We start from the raw sequence: 17941 nt of genomic DNA on the forward strand, positions 1-17941 counted from the left end.
ACATCAATAAAATGCAACCCAACTTAGTTTTGTGCCTGCTGATTTTTTAAAAACATGCTTTAGCATGGAACATATGATATTCATACTACCAAATGTTTTAAGGTTGTGTATGTTTTACCATACCTGTGCCCAATAACACGGAACCCCCTGTGTTTTCAATACAGAAATAGCTGAGAATGCGCCTTTTAATATGCCGTGTGATATAGTCATGAAAATACAATAACAAAAGAGAACTATTGGGATTTTTAAAAATGAATTACCAAAAGAGTTTGCTGGATGCATTCCACCACATGGCCTTGGACACAAGGCTCACAAAGGATGTAATCTGGAGCAATACACGTCTGACCACAGTTGACAAATTTTCCCCATGTTATACGTCTAAAAAAGAAAAAAGAAAACAAACATCACTTATATGCAATTCTTAACTGTTCTAAGACTGACTTCTTATAGGGTTGGGACCCTTTCGCAGTTGTTTTGAATTGCGCATATGGCAACTACCTACAAAACTAGAGCTTTCACCCCAATATTTTTTTAAGTTTGTGTGTTTTTCGAGTTAAAATATTAGATTAGATTAGACTCGACTCGACCGAATAAGCAGATCAAATGGCGGGGTACTGTCAAACACTGCAACTAATTGCATGTCCAGAAGAAAAGAGTGTGTGGATGTCGAAAGGGGGCATCAAAGATGAGGATGGAATATGGCGAAAAGAAGGTAAATGGATCCATCACAAACACAAAAGAAATTGAATTTCTGAAGCCCATACTAGTCATAGTGGATTCCTTTTCGGGATGGCCAGAGGCATATCCCTGCAAATCTGAAACAGCAAGCATATTGATCAAACATTTGGTTAATCACTACATTCCAACACATGTGTTTCCTAGAAAATCTGATCAGACAATGGAACTCATTTTAAAAATAAAAATTTCCAAGCTGTGGAAAAAATGATGGGGCTGAAAAATCATTTTGGGTCTGTGCACCATCCACAATCACAAGGACAGGTTTAACAGGAACATCAAGGAAAAGATAGCTAAGGCTTTAGCTTCTTCCACACTTAATTGGCTGCAGGCCCTCCCCATATTCCAATGTCATTAAATTTTTCTAAAGATTGGACCCCATTCGAATGTCACACTAACAGACCGTTTCCTGCACCCAGAGCTCCATTGACTGCTGCTGAAATTCTAGGCCCACCTGGACTCAAAGAACTAACCATCAGGTTCTCCCATTTGACAGAAAGACAACCAGACACTCCCTTCAAAATGAATGTTTGTAATTCTGTGTGATTAAAAGTAATTAAACGGAAATGGTCTGACCCTTCCGGGTCACTGAGCGGACGGCCACAGCAGTACGTCTTGAAGGAAAGGGCGACACGTGTTTCGACATCTTGTCTACAAGACCCGCCAGATCTGCCTCGGCTCTGCCATCTCTCCATTTGGGGACAACCGGAAAACCACGTCTTATCTGGTACCGGCTGGCACCCATTGATAACATCACTTGACAAAGGTTGATTTTATGGCATACAGACCGAATAAACCTGGTGAGTCAACCTGGGGGACCGGGTAGTCTAACCCCAAGGTCCTGAAGAAGCCGACTGCACCCCGGCTCCACTCAGCCCAGAGGAAAAGCGGCAAGATCTCTCTCCGTGGTGTTCAACATGCGACTCTCTTTGACGCAGACATTGAGAGGAATGGCCATCACCTTGGTGGACATCATCCTGATAAGACCAGGAGTCGCTGCGGAAGCAGCCGTAGAATGTCCCATCCCGACCAGCAAAGAAAAATGCCTAATGATTCCAGGAAATTCTCAAGTCACGTTTGAATTCGATGCGTGCAAATTTTACCCTTGGTCTTGGGCTCCTAATTATCAATATTATCTATCTTCTGTGTCTTGGTTGTATTATATGACCGTAGCGTAGGGTTTCATTGGCAAATTTCCTGTGCCTCCCATCCCCACCCTATCGAATGTGAACAAATCGCTAAGTGCCTGAATTTAATACGAGTGGGTACCTTTGATGCAGGTCATGCTCGTTTAAGTTAAACAGTGGATCTTCGATCACTAAATATCTCCCCTCCCCTGACAACTGCAACTCCGTACACCGGCTCCCCTCAAATCGCCATCGCCTCACGTTGTATAGATTTCTTGCTAACTCATATGCTTTGAATCTGGACTTTACTCTTGTTCGCGTCTGTCAGAGATGCCAATGGGCCGCACAAGAGCACAGACATGGGCATTTAGTTGAAGACCAAGGTTGGTGCCCAGTTTACTCAAGAACTGTCAAATGCCCTAGGGGTTGCATTGGGGGTGAGAACAATTTGTAGAAATTTATGGATGGAAAGAGCATCAGCGGCCAGTGCAGTGTACCCTGAGGCCGACTGTCTCGTGTGTATGGTAGCATGCCCCGTTAAGTTCCTGATATCCCCTTAGATACGCCAGCAAACATGCCGTGCATTCTTCAGGTCATGTCTCGAGACATTCCACCTGAGCCGTGTACAAAATGGGATATGATTCATCCCTTGTCTCCAGCAACGGCCCCCATACTGATTTCCTATGCCGGTAAAATGTCTCTGAATGCTACCTGTGTTTATAAATATTCATCCACTCTCCCACACGAAGCAAAAGTTAGAATCATTCCCTAACAACACTGCCTCTGGTGACCACTAGGTCAGGCGGACGTGTGGTGGTTTTGTAGTGGAGTTACCATATTTAATGTCTTCCCTTCTTATTGGACAGATCGATGCGCTCTGGTGTCTGCTATTTATCCAACCTTCATCATGCCACTAGGCATTCATGCTAATCTCTTCAAAGTAACAAAACAGACTGTGGAAACCCGTCACCACAGTTCTATTAGCGACCCCAAACACCCATTCTTTAATTCCCCTATTTATATAGATGCTATAGGGCAGGGGTGTCAAACCGGTCCTCAAAGGGCCGCAGTGGGTGCAGGTTTTCATTCCAACTCAACAAGAGGATACCTTTTACAAGTGTAATCAGTTAATTAAAGTCAGGTGCTACTTATTTTAGAAGACCCCTGATTGGTTAAAATGTCGGCACTAGATCGGTTGGAACAAAGACCAGGACCCACTGCGGCCCTCGGCGGAAACGGTTTGAGACCCCTGGCAGAGATCAAGGGAATGTTCTCAAATCATGTGCTTATTTGATTAGTAAGTTTATATTAATCAGGAACATCACGGGGTATCCCTATAGTATAGGGATACCCCGTGATATTCCTGATTAATATAAACTTACTAATCAAATAGGCACATGATTTGAGAACATTCCCTTGATCTCTGCCATTTTCCTGTCAGCCCCAATAAAAATGTAGATCGCATTATTTACATTATAACCAGCAGCGTCTGGCTAATTCCACCAGGGACGGCTTTGAAGCTGTCCATGAATTGGTGACACGCCACATCAACATGGAGGTGGAGTGGAAATGATCCTCACAGAAAGGGGAGGTATTTGTTTCATGTTTGGTGATCAATGTTGCACAGTTTTCCGAATTACACAGCCCCTGATGGATCCCTCACTGTCACCTTGAAAAAGTTGTAGTCCTTGTCTATTGAGATGAAATCCCACTCAGGGATTGTCACCTCTATGTGGAATAATGCTTGTAATGTCTTCGACAAATACAAGGCTTTGATAACTATGGCCCTTATCTCCACTGCTATTTTTTCAGCTATTTTAATTTTGTGTGGTTGTTGTTGTATTCCTTTTATCCGATCCCTATGTCAGTGATTAATATCTGCCGCCATTGAGAAAAAGGATATTAATCATCCTCCACCCTATATGATGGCCAAATTGCTTCCCTTTTCCGGCCCCATGCACCATACACAATTTCTCCAGACGATGATGCCGCTGGTCTTTCCTTAATTGTATTAATTTCAGGTGTCAGACTCTCTCGAGTCCAAAATGGGGATTGAAGAAGGTCTCATTAAAATGTGCTCATAGTTATTGAAATAGGTCTCATTGATCTCATTCGTCATTACACTCCTTGTCTACGATGGCCAACTGCAACCAAAAACTCCTTTTCTACGTTTCCGTCAATTACTAAGGGACATCACTCAACATTTTCTGACAGTCGGTTTAACTTGACAACATGGCCCAGATGTTGATATAGTCAAGGCACTACCCATGATATTTACGTGTTTTTTTTCAAATGACTTTGCAGGATTAAAAGATTACACGGTACATACATATTTGCTTAATTTTCAGTTTTCTTAGATTTGAGACTTCTTGGGGAGCTTTATCATCCTCTCACATTATACAGGTTCTAATGCCCTATTGTTTAGATTCTCGTTGACCTCCAAGGCACAAGGCATTGTTTATGGGATTGTACAAGTAATCAATAAGAGGGACACTTCAGGTTAGGGAATTTAAAGACAAGGTCATAGAGACCAGACATTGAGGGTGTGGGCTTGTCCAGAGGAGATAGGGACTAGATCGGTAAAAAAATGTTGAGGCCGGAACTGCAAGGAAACCATGGCTATAGGTCGACCTAGATACATGGAAGTAATAAGGGAGGACATGAAAATGGCTGGTGGGTAGGGTGAAATGGAAAAGTTGATTCACTGTGGCGACCTCTCACAGGACAAGCTGAAAGTGTAGTATTAGCTGTTTCCTGATGTATGAAATTAATTTGTCTTTCGAGACACTTTTTCCTGCCTTGGCTTAAGCCCTATAGCAGGGGTGGGCAAACCTGTCCTCGAGGGCTGCTGTAGGTGCAGGTTTTTGTAGCAACAGATCCAGCACAGACACTTTGACCAATGAGATTTCTGCAGAAAACAAGAAGCACCTGACTGCAATCCAGTAATTGCACTTGTAGCACACCGGATTGGTGAAAAAGTGTCCTCTTTATGGGTTGGAATGAATACCCGCATCTACTGCGACCCTTTGTGGAACAGTTTGCCCACCCCTGGTCTTGAGTAGATCAGTCTGTGACATTCTTGAGGAATGGAAGACAGTTTTTTTGGTGTGATTGATTATATGATTGCAGTTTTTTCAACAATTTTAATAAGCCCTCGAGAAAACGACAAGGGAGCACATAACCATTTGCCTGTGTAATCCCAATAACTTGCCGCACTTCATGTCGCTGTTCCAGCCCTCCACACAAACCGAAATAAAGCACAGCCTCCAATACAGTGCACGGGAGCGGACAGTCATCGAGGGAGAGTAAACTAAACCAATGCAAGCGGGAAGCCGACCACCGCTGTGGTCTTACCAGGTCACCGTGAAAGAGGGGACAGAGACAAAAATGTTAAATGGAATCAACGTAGGACGTAGGAGGAAGAAGGAGCCAAACTCTAGTACCATTACCAGCCTGCCTGTACGCGGAGGAGCCCCCCCATCCAAAGAGCCACATGAAAGGAGAAGTGGAACCCACCTTGCTCCTATTATTGTTATCGTCATCGTTATCGTCATCGTCATCGTCATGGGCAGTGTCCTCGTCATCGTCATCGTCGTCGTCATTATCATCATCATCATCGTCGTCGTCGTCATTATTATGATGATGATGATGATTATATTATTATCATTATTATTATCAATATTATTATTATTGTTAGTTATTATTGTTATTATTTTTATTGCCAGGTTTCTGAATAGCAATCATTAACCTGAGGGGCAGTGGCACTATCTGGGAGCCCAGACCGACAGGGGGAGGAGGAGACCGGCCCAAATAAACTGAGGTGTGATAACAACTCCTGCCTTACACAGTGTCTTGATAGTGTTTTTTTGTTATATTGGTAAAATATTTATTTATTATCTATCGTTAGGATAAATCTAGTAATATTTTCTACACTGCTCATGCTTTCAATCAGAACTTTGGCAATAGTTTTTCTTGACCATTATCATTCACTCGACAGTTACCGACAGGCAACTCTGATGTCACAAATCTTGTCGATGTAGCAAGGACTCTTCCCTCCCAACTCCAGAGTCACTGGGGTGAGGTGTCGTGCAGCAGCCTCCATCACCAATTTGCCCACCGGGCTACTTCCAGTGTAGAAGATGTGGTCAAATCTCTGCTTCAATAATTCCTGCGTCTCGAGCACCCCACCTGTAACCACTGGATACAAATCCTACAAATATCAAGAGAGAGAGGAAAAAATATGAAACAGTATAATAAAACATGGTTTCCCTGAGGACTGCACTGCTTGATGATTTTTAAGAGGCTATGTTAGAAACCAAAACAGTTTTTGACTCTCTCTCTCTCTCTCTCTCTGAGAGAGAGATGAAGACAGAACAGAGAGAGAGGGCGACAGAACAGAGAGGGCGACAGAACAGAGAGAGAGACAGAACACAGAGAGAGAGAGAGAACAGAGAGAGAGAGACAGACCAGGGAGAGAGAGAGAGAGATAGAGAGAGAGAAAGAGAGAGAGAGAACACAGAGAGAGAGAGAGACAGACCAGGGAGAGAGAGAGATAGAGAGAGAGAAAGAGAGAGAGAGAACACAGAGAGAGAGAGACAGACCAGGGAGAGAGAGAGATAGAGAGAGAGATAGAGAGAGAGAAAGAGAGAGCGAGAACACAGAGAGAGAGAGAGAGAGAGATAGAACAGAGAGAGACAGAACAGAGAGAGAGACAGACAGAACTGAGAAAGAGAGAGAGATAACAGAGAGAGAGAGAGAACAGAGAGAGACAGAACAGAGAGAGAGAGAGAGAGAGACAGAACAGAGAGAGAACACAGAGAGAGACGAACAGAGAGAGAGACGAACAGAGAGAGAACACAGAGAGAGAGAGAGAGACGGAACAGCAAGAGAGAGAGAGAAAGAACAGAGAGAGAGAGAACACACAGAGAGAGACAGAACACAGAGAGAGAGAACAGAGAGAGAGAGAGAGACAGAGAGAGAGAAAAGAGAGAGAGAGAACAGAGAGAGAGAGAACAGAGAGAGACAGAACACAGAGAGAGACAGACAGAACAGCGAGAGAGAGAAAGAACAGAGAGAGAGATAGAGAGAGAGAACCGAGAGAGAAACAGAACAGAGAGAGAGAGAGAAAAGAGAGAGAGAAACAGAACAGAGAGAGTCACAGAACAGAGAGAGTCACAGAACAGAGAGAGAGACAGAACAGAGAGAGTCATAGAACAGAGAGAGAGACAGAACACAGAGTGAGAGAACAGAGAGAGAGAGAGACAGAACAGAGAGAGAAAGAGACAGAACAGAGAGAGAGACAGACCAGAGAGAGAGAACACAGAGAGAGAGACCAGAGAGAGAGAGAGAACAGAGAGAGAACAGAGAGAGAGACAGAGAGAGAGAACACAGAGAGAGAGAGAGAGAACACAGAGAGAGAGAGAAAGAACAGAGAGAGACAGAGACAGAACAGAGAGAGAGACAGAACAGAGAGAGAGACAGAACGAGAGAGAGAGAGGGAGACAGAACAGAGAGAGAGAGACAGAACAGAGAGAAAGAGACAGAACAGAGAGAGAAAGAACAGAGCGAGAGGGAGACAGAACAGAGAGAGAGAGAAAGAGAGAGAGAGACAGAACAGAGAGAGAAAGAACAGAGAGAGAGAGAACAGAGAGAGTCACAGAACAGAGAGAGAGAATACACAGAGAGAGACAGACAGAACAGAGAGAGTCACAGAACAAAGAGAGTCACAGAACAGAGAGAGAGACAGAACAAAGAGAGTCACAGAACAAAGAGAGAGACAGAACAGAGAGAGATGCAGAACAGAGAGAGAGCAACAGAACAGAGAGAGAGAGAGAAAGAGACAGAACAGAGAGAGAGACAGACCAGAGAGAAAGAGAACACAGAGAGAGAGAACAGAGAGAGAGATACAGAACAGAAAGAGAGAGAGACAGAACAGAGAGAGAACACAGAGAGAGACGAACAGAGAGAGAGACGAACAGAGAGAGAACACAGAGAGAGAGAGAGAGACGGAACAGCAAGAGAGAGAGAGAAAGAACAGAGAGAGAGAACACACAGAGAGAGAGACAGAACAGAGAAAGAGAGAACAGAGAGAGCGAGAGCGACAGAACAGAGAGAGTCACAGAACACCGAGAGAGCTAACTGTCGTCATAGTAACGGCTATCTATATACCTCCGAATGCTAACGTTAACACGGCACTTAACCTCCTGCTACGGCTGTAAACAAACAACAGCTTGACCACCCCGATGGAGTTTTTATTGTCGCTGGTGATTTCAACAAGGCGTGTTTAAAGACTGTTTTACCTAAGTTTATTCAATACGTAAATTGTAACACTAGAGGAGGCAAAACTCTTGACCATGTCTATTCTAACATCAAACATGCTTATAAAGCCACTTCCCTCCCTCACCTAGCTGGATCAGATCACCTCTGCCTATCTCTCACCCCCGCTTACACTCCACTCCGGAGGCAAACAACGCCACAAATAAAGATAATAAAAACTTGGCCCGACGACGCACTCTCTCAGTTGCAGGACTGTTTTTCCCGCACCAACTGGGAACTTTTTGTACACGACAACCTCCAGGAGTACACAGACTCTGTACTTTCTTACATAAAAACTGCATTGACAACGTCACTATAGATAAACGAATACGGGTTTTTCCTAACCAAAAACCCTGGATGACCAATGAGACACAGGCACTCATCAAATGCCGTAACTCCGCCTTTAGATCAGGGGACAAGATAAAATATAGAGCTGCCAGAGCTGAGCTGAAAAGAGGCATTAAAAAGGCCAAGGCAGCATATACCAAGAAAATTGAGGAGCACTTCACAGAAAATAACCCAAAGAAGATGTGGCAAGGAATACGACATATTACCAACTTCCTCCATTACACTAAGCACTGGCTTCCCTCAAGGCTGTGTACTGAGTCCTCTTCTGTACTCCCTGTACACATACGACTGTACACCCACCCACCAGTCTAACGCCATCATCAAATTCGCTGACGACACCACTGTGGTCGGACTCATCTCAGGAGGGGATGAGTCGGCTTACAGAGATGAGGTCAACAAATTGTCTTCGTGGTGCTCGGTCAACAATCTCACACTGAACACCACGAAAACTAAAGAAATAATCCTGGACTTTCGCAAACACGGCACAGATCTGGCCCCACTCCTCATAAATGGAGTATGTGTAGAGAGGGTCCAGTCCTTTAAATTCCTGGGGGTCCACGTCACGGATAAGCTCTCATGGTCTACAAACATCACGGCAGTGGTGAAGAAGGCTCAGAAACGACTCCATTTCTTCAGGGTACTTAGGAAGAACAACTTGGGCACCAAGCTTCTGATAACCTTCTATAGAACCACTGTAGAGAGCATCCTGGCATACGGCATCACAGTGTGGTACGCTGGAAGCACGGCGGCAGACAAAAAGGCCATGCAGAAAGTGATTAACACTGCCCAGAGGATTGTCGGCTGCTCTCTGCCCTCACTGGAAGAAATTGCCAGCCCTCGTTACCTCAGCAGAGCCAAGAACATCATAGGCGACCCTTACCACCCTGGTCACAATCTGTTCCAGCTGCTGCCCTCTGGCAGACGCTATAGGTCCCACAAAGCACGGACAAATAGGCTTAAGGACAGTTTTTTCCCCACATCCATCAGAAATCTAAACTTGCGGTAACATAACACACATTCCCTTCTGCGGTAATATGAAAAGATGTTTGGGTGGTGATCTGCATCCTACTAGCTGACTGAAGTAAGGTAAGTGAAAGACAGTGAGAGGTAAGCGAGAGGTAAGCGACCTGTATCCACAACAGCAGAATGCCAAATTACAAGTCCGTCACTTGCACTTATTTAGGTCTTTTGCCAAGTAAACGCAGCTTATGGAGAAGCACCACCAATTTCGTCAGACGCAGTTTCTGCGTGTGATGACAAGTAGGCTTTTTGTGTTGTTGATAATGACGACAGGGCCTATGTCCGATTATTATTATTATAACAGAGAGTCACAAAACAGAGAGAGAGACAGAATAGAGACAGTCACAGAACAGAGAGAGAGACAGAACACAGAGAGAGAGAGAACAGAGAGAGAGGGAGACAGAACAGAGAGAGAGAGACAGAGAGAGAGAGAAAGAGAGAGAGATCGAACAGAGAGAGAAAGAGACAGAACAGAGAGAGAGACAGACCAGAGAGAGAGAGAGAGAGCAGAGAGAGAGATACAGAACAGAGAGAGAGAACAGAAAGAGACAGAACACAGAGAGAGAGAGAGACAGACAGAACAGCGAGAGAGAGAAAGAACACAGAGAGAGAGAGAGAACCAAGAGAGAGACAGAACAGAGAGAACAGAGAGAGAGAGAGAGAACAGAGAGAGAGAGTTCAGAGAGAGAACAGAGAGAGATACAGAACAGAGAGAGACAGAGTGATAGAGAGTACAGAGAGAGAGAGAGAACAGAGAGAGACAGAACACAGAGAGAGACCGACAGAACAGGGAGAGAGAGAAAGAACAGAGAGAGGGATAGAGAGAGAGAGAACCGAGAGAGAGAGAGAACAGAGAGAGAGACATAACAGAGAGAGAGAGAGAACAGAGAGAGAGAGACAGAACAGAGAAAGTCATAGAACAGAGAGAGAGACAGAACACAGAGAGAGAGAACTGAGAGAGAGACAGAACAGAGAGAGAAAGAGACAGAACAGAGAGAGAGAGAGAGACCAAAGAGAGAGAACAGAGAGAGAGAGACCAGAGAGAGAGAGAGAGAGAACAGAGAGAGAGATACAGAACACAGAGAGTTAGAGAACAGAGAGAGAGATACAGAACAGAGAGAGAGAGAGAGAACAGAGAGAGAGAGACAGAGAGAGAGAGAGAGAAAGAGAGAGAGAGAGAACAGAGAGAGAGAGAGAAAGAACAGAGAGAGAGAACATAGAGAGAGGGAGACAGAACAGAGAGAGAGAGGAAGAGAGAGCGAGAACACAGAGAGAGAGAACAGAGAGAGAGGGAGACAGAACAGACACAGAGAGAGAAAGAGAGAGAGACAGAGAGAGAAAGAGAGAGGGACAGAATAGAGAGAGAGAACACAGAGAGAGAGAGAGAACAGAGAGAGAGACAGAACAGAGAGAGAGACAGAACAGAGAGAGAACACACAGAGAGACAGAACAGAGAGAGTCACAGAACAGAGAGAGAGACAGAATAGAGAGAGTCACAAAACAGAGAGAGAGACAGAACACAGAGAGAGAAAGAACAGAGAGAGACTGAGACAGAACAGAGAGAGACAGAACAGAGAGAGAGAGAGAAAGAACAGAGAGAGGGAGACAGAACAGAGAGAGACAGAACAGAGAGAAAGAGACAGAACAGAGGGAGAGAAAGAACAGAGCGAGAGGGAGACAGAACAGAAAGAGAGAGAGAGAGAGAGAGAGAACAGAGAGTGAGAACAGAGAGAGAGACAGAACAGAGAGAGAGAAAGAACAGAGAGAGTCACAGAACAGAGAGAGAGAGAACAGAGAGAGAGAGAGAGATTAGAGAGAGAGACAGAACAGAGAGAGTCACAGAACAGAGAGAGTCACAGAACCGAGAGAGAGACAGAACACAGAGAGAGAGAGAGAGAGAGGGAGACAGAACAGAGAGAGAGAGAACAGAGAGAGAAAGAGACAGAACAGAGAGAGAGACAGACCAGAGAGAGAGACCAGAGAGAGAGAGAGAAAACATAGAGAAATACAGAACACAGAGAGAGAGACACAGAGAGAGAGAGAGAGAGAGAGGGAGAGAGAGAGAGAGAAAGAGAGAGAGAACAGAGAGAGAGAGAACACACAGAGAGCAAGAGAGACAGAACAGGAGAGAGAGAGAGAGAAAGAACAGAGAGGGAGACAGAACAGAGAGAGAGACAGAACATAGAGAGAGAACAGAGAGAGAGGGAGACAGAACAGAGAGAGAGAACAGAGAGAGAGAGAAAGAAAAGAGCGAGAGGGAGACAGAACAGAGAGAGAGAAAGAGAGAGAGATCGAACATAGAGAGAAAGAGACAGAACAGAGAGAGAGAGACAGACCAGAGAGAGAGAGAGAGAGCAGAGAGAGAGATACAGAACAGAGAGAGAGAGAACAGAAAGAGACAGAACACAGAGAGAGAGAGAGACAGACAGAACAGCGAGAGAGAGAAAGAACAGAGAGAGAGAGAACCAAGAGAGAGACAGAACAGAGAGAACAGAGAGAGAGGGAGACAGAACAGAGAGAGAGAGAACAGAGAGAGAGAGAAAGAAAAGAGCGAGAGGGAGACAGAACAGAGAGAGAGAACAGAGAGAGATACAGAACAGAGAGAAAGAGAGAGACCAGAGAGAGAGAGAACAGAGAGAGAGAGACAGAGAGAGAAAGAGAGAGAGACAGAACAGAGAGAGAGAACAGAGAGAGAGAGAGAGAGAACAGAGAGAGAGAGAGAGAACAGAGAGAGAGAGACAGAACAGAGAAAGAGAGACAGAGGGAGAACAGAGAGAGAGAGACCAGAGAGAGAGAGACCAGAGAGAGAGAGAGACCAGAGAGAGAGAGAGAGAGATACAGAACACAGAGAGTGAGAGAACAGAGAGAGATACAGAACAGAGAGAGAGAGAACAGAGAGAGAGAGAGACAGAGAGAGAGAAAGAAAGAGAGAGAGAGAACAGAGAGAGAGAGAAAGAACAGAGAGAGAGAGAGAGAGAACAGAGAGAGAGGGAGACAGAACAGAGAGAGAGAGAAAGAGAGAGAGAGAGAACACAGAGAGAGAGAACAGAGAGAGAGGGAGACAGAACAGAGAGAGAGAGAAAGAGAGAGAGACAGAGAGAGAAAAAGAGAGGGACAGAATAGAGAGAGAGAACACAGAGAGAGAGAACAGAGAGAGAGACAGAACAGAGAGAGAGACAGAACAGAGAGAGAACACACAGACAGACAGAACAGAGAGAGTCACAGAACAGAGAGAGAGACAGAATAGAGAGAGTCACAGAACAGAGAGAGAGACAGAACACAGAGACAGAGAGAGAGAAAAGAGAGAGACAGAACAGAGAGAGTCACAGAACAGAGAGAGTCAAAGAACAGAGAGAGTCACAGAACAGAGAGAGAGATGCAGAACAGAGAGAGAGAGCGACAGAACAGAGAGAGAGAAAGAGACAGAACAGAGAGAGAGACAGACCAGAGAGAGAGAACTGAGAGAGAGATACAGACAGAACAGAGACAGAACACAGAGAGAGAGAGACAGACTGACAGAACAGTGAGAGAGAGAGAGAAAGAACAGAGAGAGAGAACACAGAGAGAGAGAACAAAGAAAGAGCGAACAGAGAGAGAGACAGAACAGAGAGTCACAGAACAGAGAGAGTCACAGAACAGAGAGAGAGACAGAATAGAGAGAGTCACAGAACAGAGAGAGAGACAGAACATAGAGAGAAAGAGACAGAACAGAGAGAGAGACCAAAGAGAGAGAGAGAACAGAGAGAGGGAGACAGAACAGAGAGAGAGAGACAGAGAGAGAGAGAACAGAGAGAGAAATAGACAGAACAGAGAGAGAGAGACCAGAGAGAGATACAGAACAGAGAGAGAGAGACCAGAGAGAGAGAACAGAGAGATACAGAACACACACACACACAGAGAGAGAGAGAGAGAGAGAGAGAGAGAGAGAAAGAGAGAGAGAACAGAGAGAAAGAACAGAGAGAGAGACAGAACAGAGAGAGTCACAGAACAGAGAGAGTCACAGAACAGAGAGAGAGAGACAGAATAAAGAGAGTCACAGAACAGAGAGAGAGACAGAACATAGAGCGAAAGAGACAGAACAGAGAGAGAGACCAAAGAGAGAGAGAGAACAGAGAGAGGGAGACAGAACAGAGAGAGAGAGACAGAGAGAGAGAGAACAGAGAGAGAAATAGACAGAACAGAGAGAGAGAGACCAGAGAGAGATACAGAACAGAGAGAGAGAGACCAGAGAGAGAGAACAGAGAGATACAGAACACAGAGTGAGAGAGAGAGAGAGAAAGAGAGAGAAGAGAACAGAGAGAGAAAGAACAGAGAGAGAGAGAGAACAGAGAGAGGGAGAGAGAACAGAGAGAGAGAGAGAACAGAGAGAGAAAGAACAGAGAGAGAGAGAGAGAACAGAGAGAGGGAGAGAGAACAGAGAGAGAGAGAGAGAAAGAACAGAGCGAGAGGGAGACAGAACAGAGAGAGAGATAGAGAGAGAAAGAGAGAGAGACAGAGAGAGAAAGAGAGAGAGACAGAACAGAAAGAGAAAGAATAGAGAGAGAGAGAGAGAGAGAGAGAGAGAATAGAGAGAGTCCCAGAACCGAGAGAGAGACAGAACACAGAGAGAGAGAGAGAGAATAGAGAGAGAGGGAGACAGAACAGAGAGAGAGACAGAGAGAGAGAGAACAGAGAGAGAAAGAGACAGAACAGAGAGAGAGACATACCAGAGAGAGAGAGAACAGAGAGAGAGATACAGAACAGAGAGAGAGAGACCAGAGAGAGAGAGAGAGAAAACATAGAGAAATACAGAACACAGAGGGAGAGACACACAGAGAGGAGAGAGAGAGAAAGAAAGAGAGAGAGAGAACAGAGACAGAGAGAGATCACACAGAGAGCAAGAGAGACAGAACAGGAGAGAGAGAGAGAGAGAGAGAGAAAGAACAGAGAGGGAGACAGAACAGATAGAGAGAGACAGAACATAGAGAGAGAACAGAGAGAGAGGGAGACAGAACAGAGAGAGAGAACAGAGAGAGAGAAAGAAAAGAGCGAGAGGGAGACAGAACAGAGAGAGAGAACAGAGAGAGAGAACAGAGAGAGAGAGACCAGAGAGAGAGAGAACAGAGAGAGAGACAGAGAGAGAAAGAGAGAGACAGAACTGAGAGAGAGAACACAGAGAGAGAGAGAACAGAGAGAGAGAAAGAACAGAGAGAGAGGGAGACAGAACAGAGAGAGAGAGAACACAGAGAGAGAGAGAACAGAGAGAGAGAGAGAGAGGGAGACAGAACAGAGAGAGAGAACACAGAGAGAGAGAGAACAGAGAGAGAGAGAGAGGGAGACAGAACAGAGAGAGAGACAGAGAGAGAAATAGACAGAACAGAGAGAGAGAGAGAGAGACCAGAGAGAGAGACCAGAGAGAGAGAGAGAACACAGAGAGAGAGAGAACAGAGAGAGAGATACAGAACAGAGAGAGAGAGAGAGAATAGAGAGATACAGAACACAGAGAGAGAGAGACAGAGAGAGAGAGAAAGAGAGAGAGAACAGAGAGAGAGAACAGAGAGAGAGGGAGACAGAATACACACACCGAGAGAAAGAGAGAGAGAGAAAGAGATAGAGAAAGAGACAGAACAGCGAGAGAGAGACAGACCAGAGAGAACAGAGAGAGAGATACAGAACACACACAGAGAGAAAGAGAGAGACCAAAGAGAGAGAGACCAAAGAGAGAGAGAGAACCGAGAGAGAGAGAGAGAGAGAGAGAGAAAGAGAGAGACAGAACAGAGAGAGAGAACACAGAGAGAGAGAGAACAGAGAGAGGAAGAACAGAGAGAGAGGGAGACAGAACACAGAGAGAGAGAGAACACAGAGAGAGAGAACAGAGAGAGGGAGACAGAACAGAGAGAGAGGGACAGAGACAGAGAGAGAGAACAGAGAGAGAAATAGACAGAACAGAGAGAGAGAGACCAGAGAGAGATACAGAACAGAGAGAGAGAGACCAGAGAGAGAGAACAGAGAGATACAGAACACAGAGAGAGAGAGAGAGAGAGAGAGAAAGAGAGAGAGAGAGAAAGAACAGAGAGAGAAAGAACAGAGAGAGGGAGAGAGAGAACAGAGAGAGAGGGAGAGAGAACAGAGAGAGAGAGAGAACAGAGAGAGAGGGAGAGAGAACAGAGAGAGAGAGAGAACAGAGAGAGAGAGAGAAAGAACAGAGCAAGAGGGAGACAGAACATAGAGAGAGAGAGAGAACAGAGAGAGAGACAGAACAGAGAGAGAGACAGAACAGAAAGAGAAAGAATAGAGAGAGAGAAACGGAATAGAGAGACAGAACACAGGGGGAGAGAGAGAGAAAAGAGAGAGAGGGAGACAGAACAGAGAGAGAGACAGAGAGAGAGAACAGAGAGAGAAAGAGACAGAACAGAGAGAGAGACAGACCAGAGAGAGAGAGAACAGAGAGAGAGAGATACAGAACAGAGAGAGAGAGAGACCAGAGAGAGAGAGAAAACATAGAGAAATACAGAACACAGAGAGAGAGATACAGAGATAAAGAGAGAGAGAGAGGGAGAGAGAGAGAAAGAAAGAGCGCGAGAGAGAACAGAGAGAGAGAGAGAACACACAGAGAGCAAGAGAGACAGAACAGGAGAGAGAGAGAGAAAGAACAGAGAGAGAGAACAGAGAGAGAGGGAGACAGAACAGAGAGAGAGAACAGAGAGAGAGAAAGAAAAGAACGAGAGGGAGACAGAACAGAGAGAGAGAACAGAGAGAGATACAGAACAGAGAGAAAAAGAGAGACCAGAGAGAGAGAACAGAGAGAGAGACAGAGAGAGAAAGAGAGAGAGACAGAACAGAGAGAGAGAACAGAGAGAGAGAGAGAGAGAGAGAACAGAGAGAGAGAGAAAGAACAGAGAGAGAGAGAGAGAGACAGAACAGAGAGAGAGAGAACACAGAGAGAGAGAACACAGAGAGAGGGAGACAGAACAGAGAGAGAGACAGAGGGAGAAATAGACAGAACAGAGAGAGAGAGACAGAGAGAGAGAGAGAGAGAGAGAGAATAGAGAGAGATACAGAACACAGAGAGAGAGAACAGAGAGAGAGATACAGAACAGAGAGAGAGAACAGAGAGATACAGAACACAAAGAGAGAGAGAGACAGAGAGAGAGAAAGAACAGAGAGAGAGAACAGAGAGAAAGGGAGACAGAACAGAGAGAGAGAGAGCGAAAGAGAGAGAGAACACAGAGAGAGAGAGAACAGAGAGAGAGGGAGACAGAACAGAGAGAGAGAGAGAGAAAGAGAGAGAGAGAACAGAGAGAGAGACAGAGAGAGAAAGAGAGAGGGACAGAATAGAGAGAGAGAACACAGAGAGAGAGAGAACAGAGAGAGACAGAAAAGAGAGAGAGAGAACAGAGAGAGACAGAAAAGAGAGAGAGACAGAACAGAGAGAGAACACACAGAGAGAGACCGAACAGAGAGAGTCACAGAACAGAGAGAGAGAGACAGAATAGATAGAGTCACAGAACAGAGAGAGAGACAGAACACAGAGACAGAGAGAGAGAGAACAGAGAGAGACCGAACAGAGAGAGTCACAGAACAGAGAGAGAGAGACAGAATAGATAGAGTCACAGAACAGAGAGAGAGACAGAACACAGAGACAGAGAGAGAGAGAACAGAGAGAGACAGAACAGAGAGAGTCACAGAACAGAGAGAGTCACAGTACAAAGAGACAGAACAGAGAGAGAGAGATGCAGAACAGAGAGAGAGAGCGACAGAACAGAGAGAGAGAAAGAGACAGAACAGAGAGAGAGACAGACCAGAGAGAGAACTGAGAGAGATACAGAACAGAAAGAGAGAGAGACAGAACAGAGACAGAATACAGAGAGAGAGACAGACTGACAGAACAGTGAGAGAGAGAGAGAGAAAGAACAGAGAGAGAACACAGAGAGAGAGAGAGAACAAAGAAAGAGCGAACAGAGAGAGAGAAAGAGAGAGAGAACAGAGAGAGAGAAAGAACAGAGAGAGAGAGAACAGAGAGAGAGGGAGAGAGAACAGCGAGAGAGAGAGAGAACAGAGATAGTTAGAGAGAGAGAAAGAACAGAGCGAGAGGGAGAGAGAGAACACAGAGAGAGAGAGAACACAGAGAGACAGAACAGAGAGAGAGACAGAACAGAAAGAGAAAGAATAGAGAGAGAGAGACAGAATAGAGAGAGTCACAGAACCGAGAGAGAGAGAGACAGAATAGAGAGAGTCACAGAACCGAGAGAGAGACAGAACACAGAGAGAGAGAGAATACAGAGAGAGGGAGACAGAACAGAGAGAGAGACAGAGAGAGAGAGAGAACAGAGAGAGAGAAAGAGACAGAACAGAGAGAGAGACATACCAGAAAGAGAGAGAGAAAACATAGAGAAATACAGAACACAGAGGGAGAG

At 45.2% G+C, this 17941-nt stretch overlaps 1 protein-coding gene across 3 annotated transcripts in view; it reads right to left on the reverse strand.

The window, feature by feature from the left end:
• The window catches only part of LOC144090954 (aldehyde dehydrogenase, dimeric NADP-preferring-like), a 119254-nt gene that overhangs the window by 17414 nt on the left and 83899 nt on the right, over window positions 1-17941 (reverse strand). For all 3 annotated transcript variants that reach the window (XM_077622892.1, XM_077622894.1, XM_077622893.1), the window contains 2 exons: window positions 5864-6072; window positions 261-378 (listed from right to left, as the gene is read on the reverse strand). In XM_077622892.1, coding sequence (XP_077479018.1) covers window positions 261-378; window positions 5864-6072 — 327 coding nt within the window. The remainder of the gene's footprint in view (window positions 1-260; window positions 379-5863; window positions 6073-17941) is intronic.

This window comes from Stigmatopora argus, chromosome 16 (genome assembly GCF_051989625.1).
Source record: "Stigmatopora argus isolate UIUO_Sarg chromosome 16, RoL_Sarg_1.0, whole genome shotgun sequence".
NCBI classification, from domain to species: Eukaryota; Metazoa; Chordata; class Actinopteri; order Syngnathiformes; family Syngnathidae; genus Stigmatopora; species Stigmatopora argus.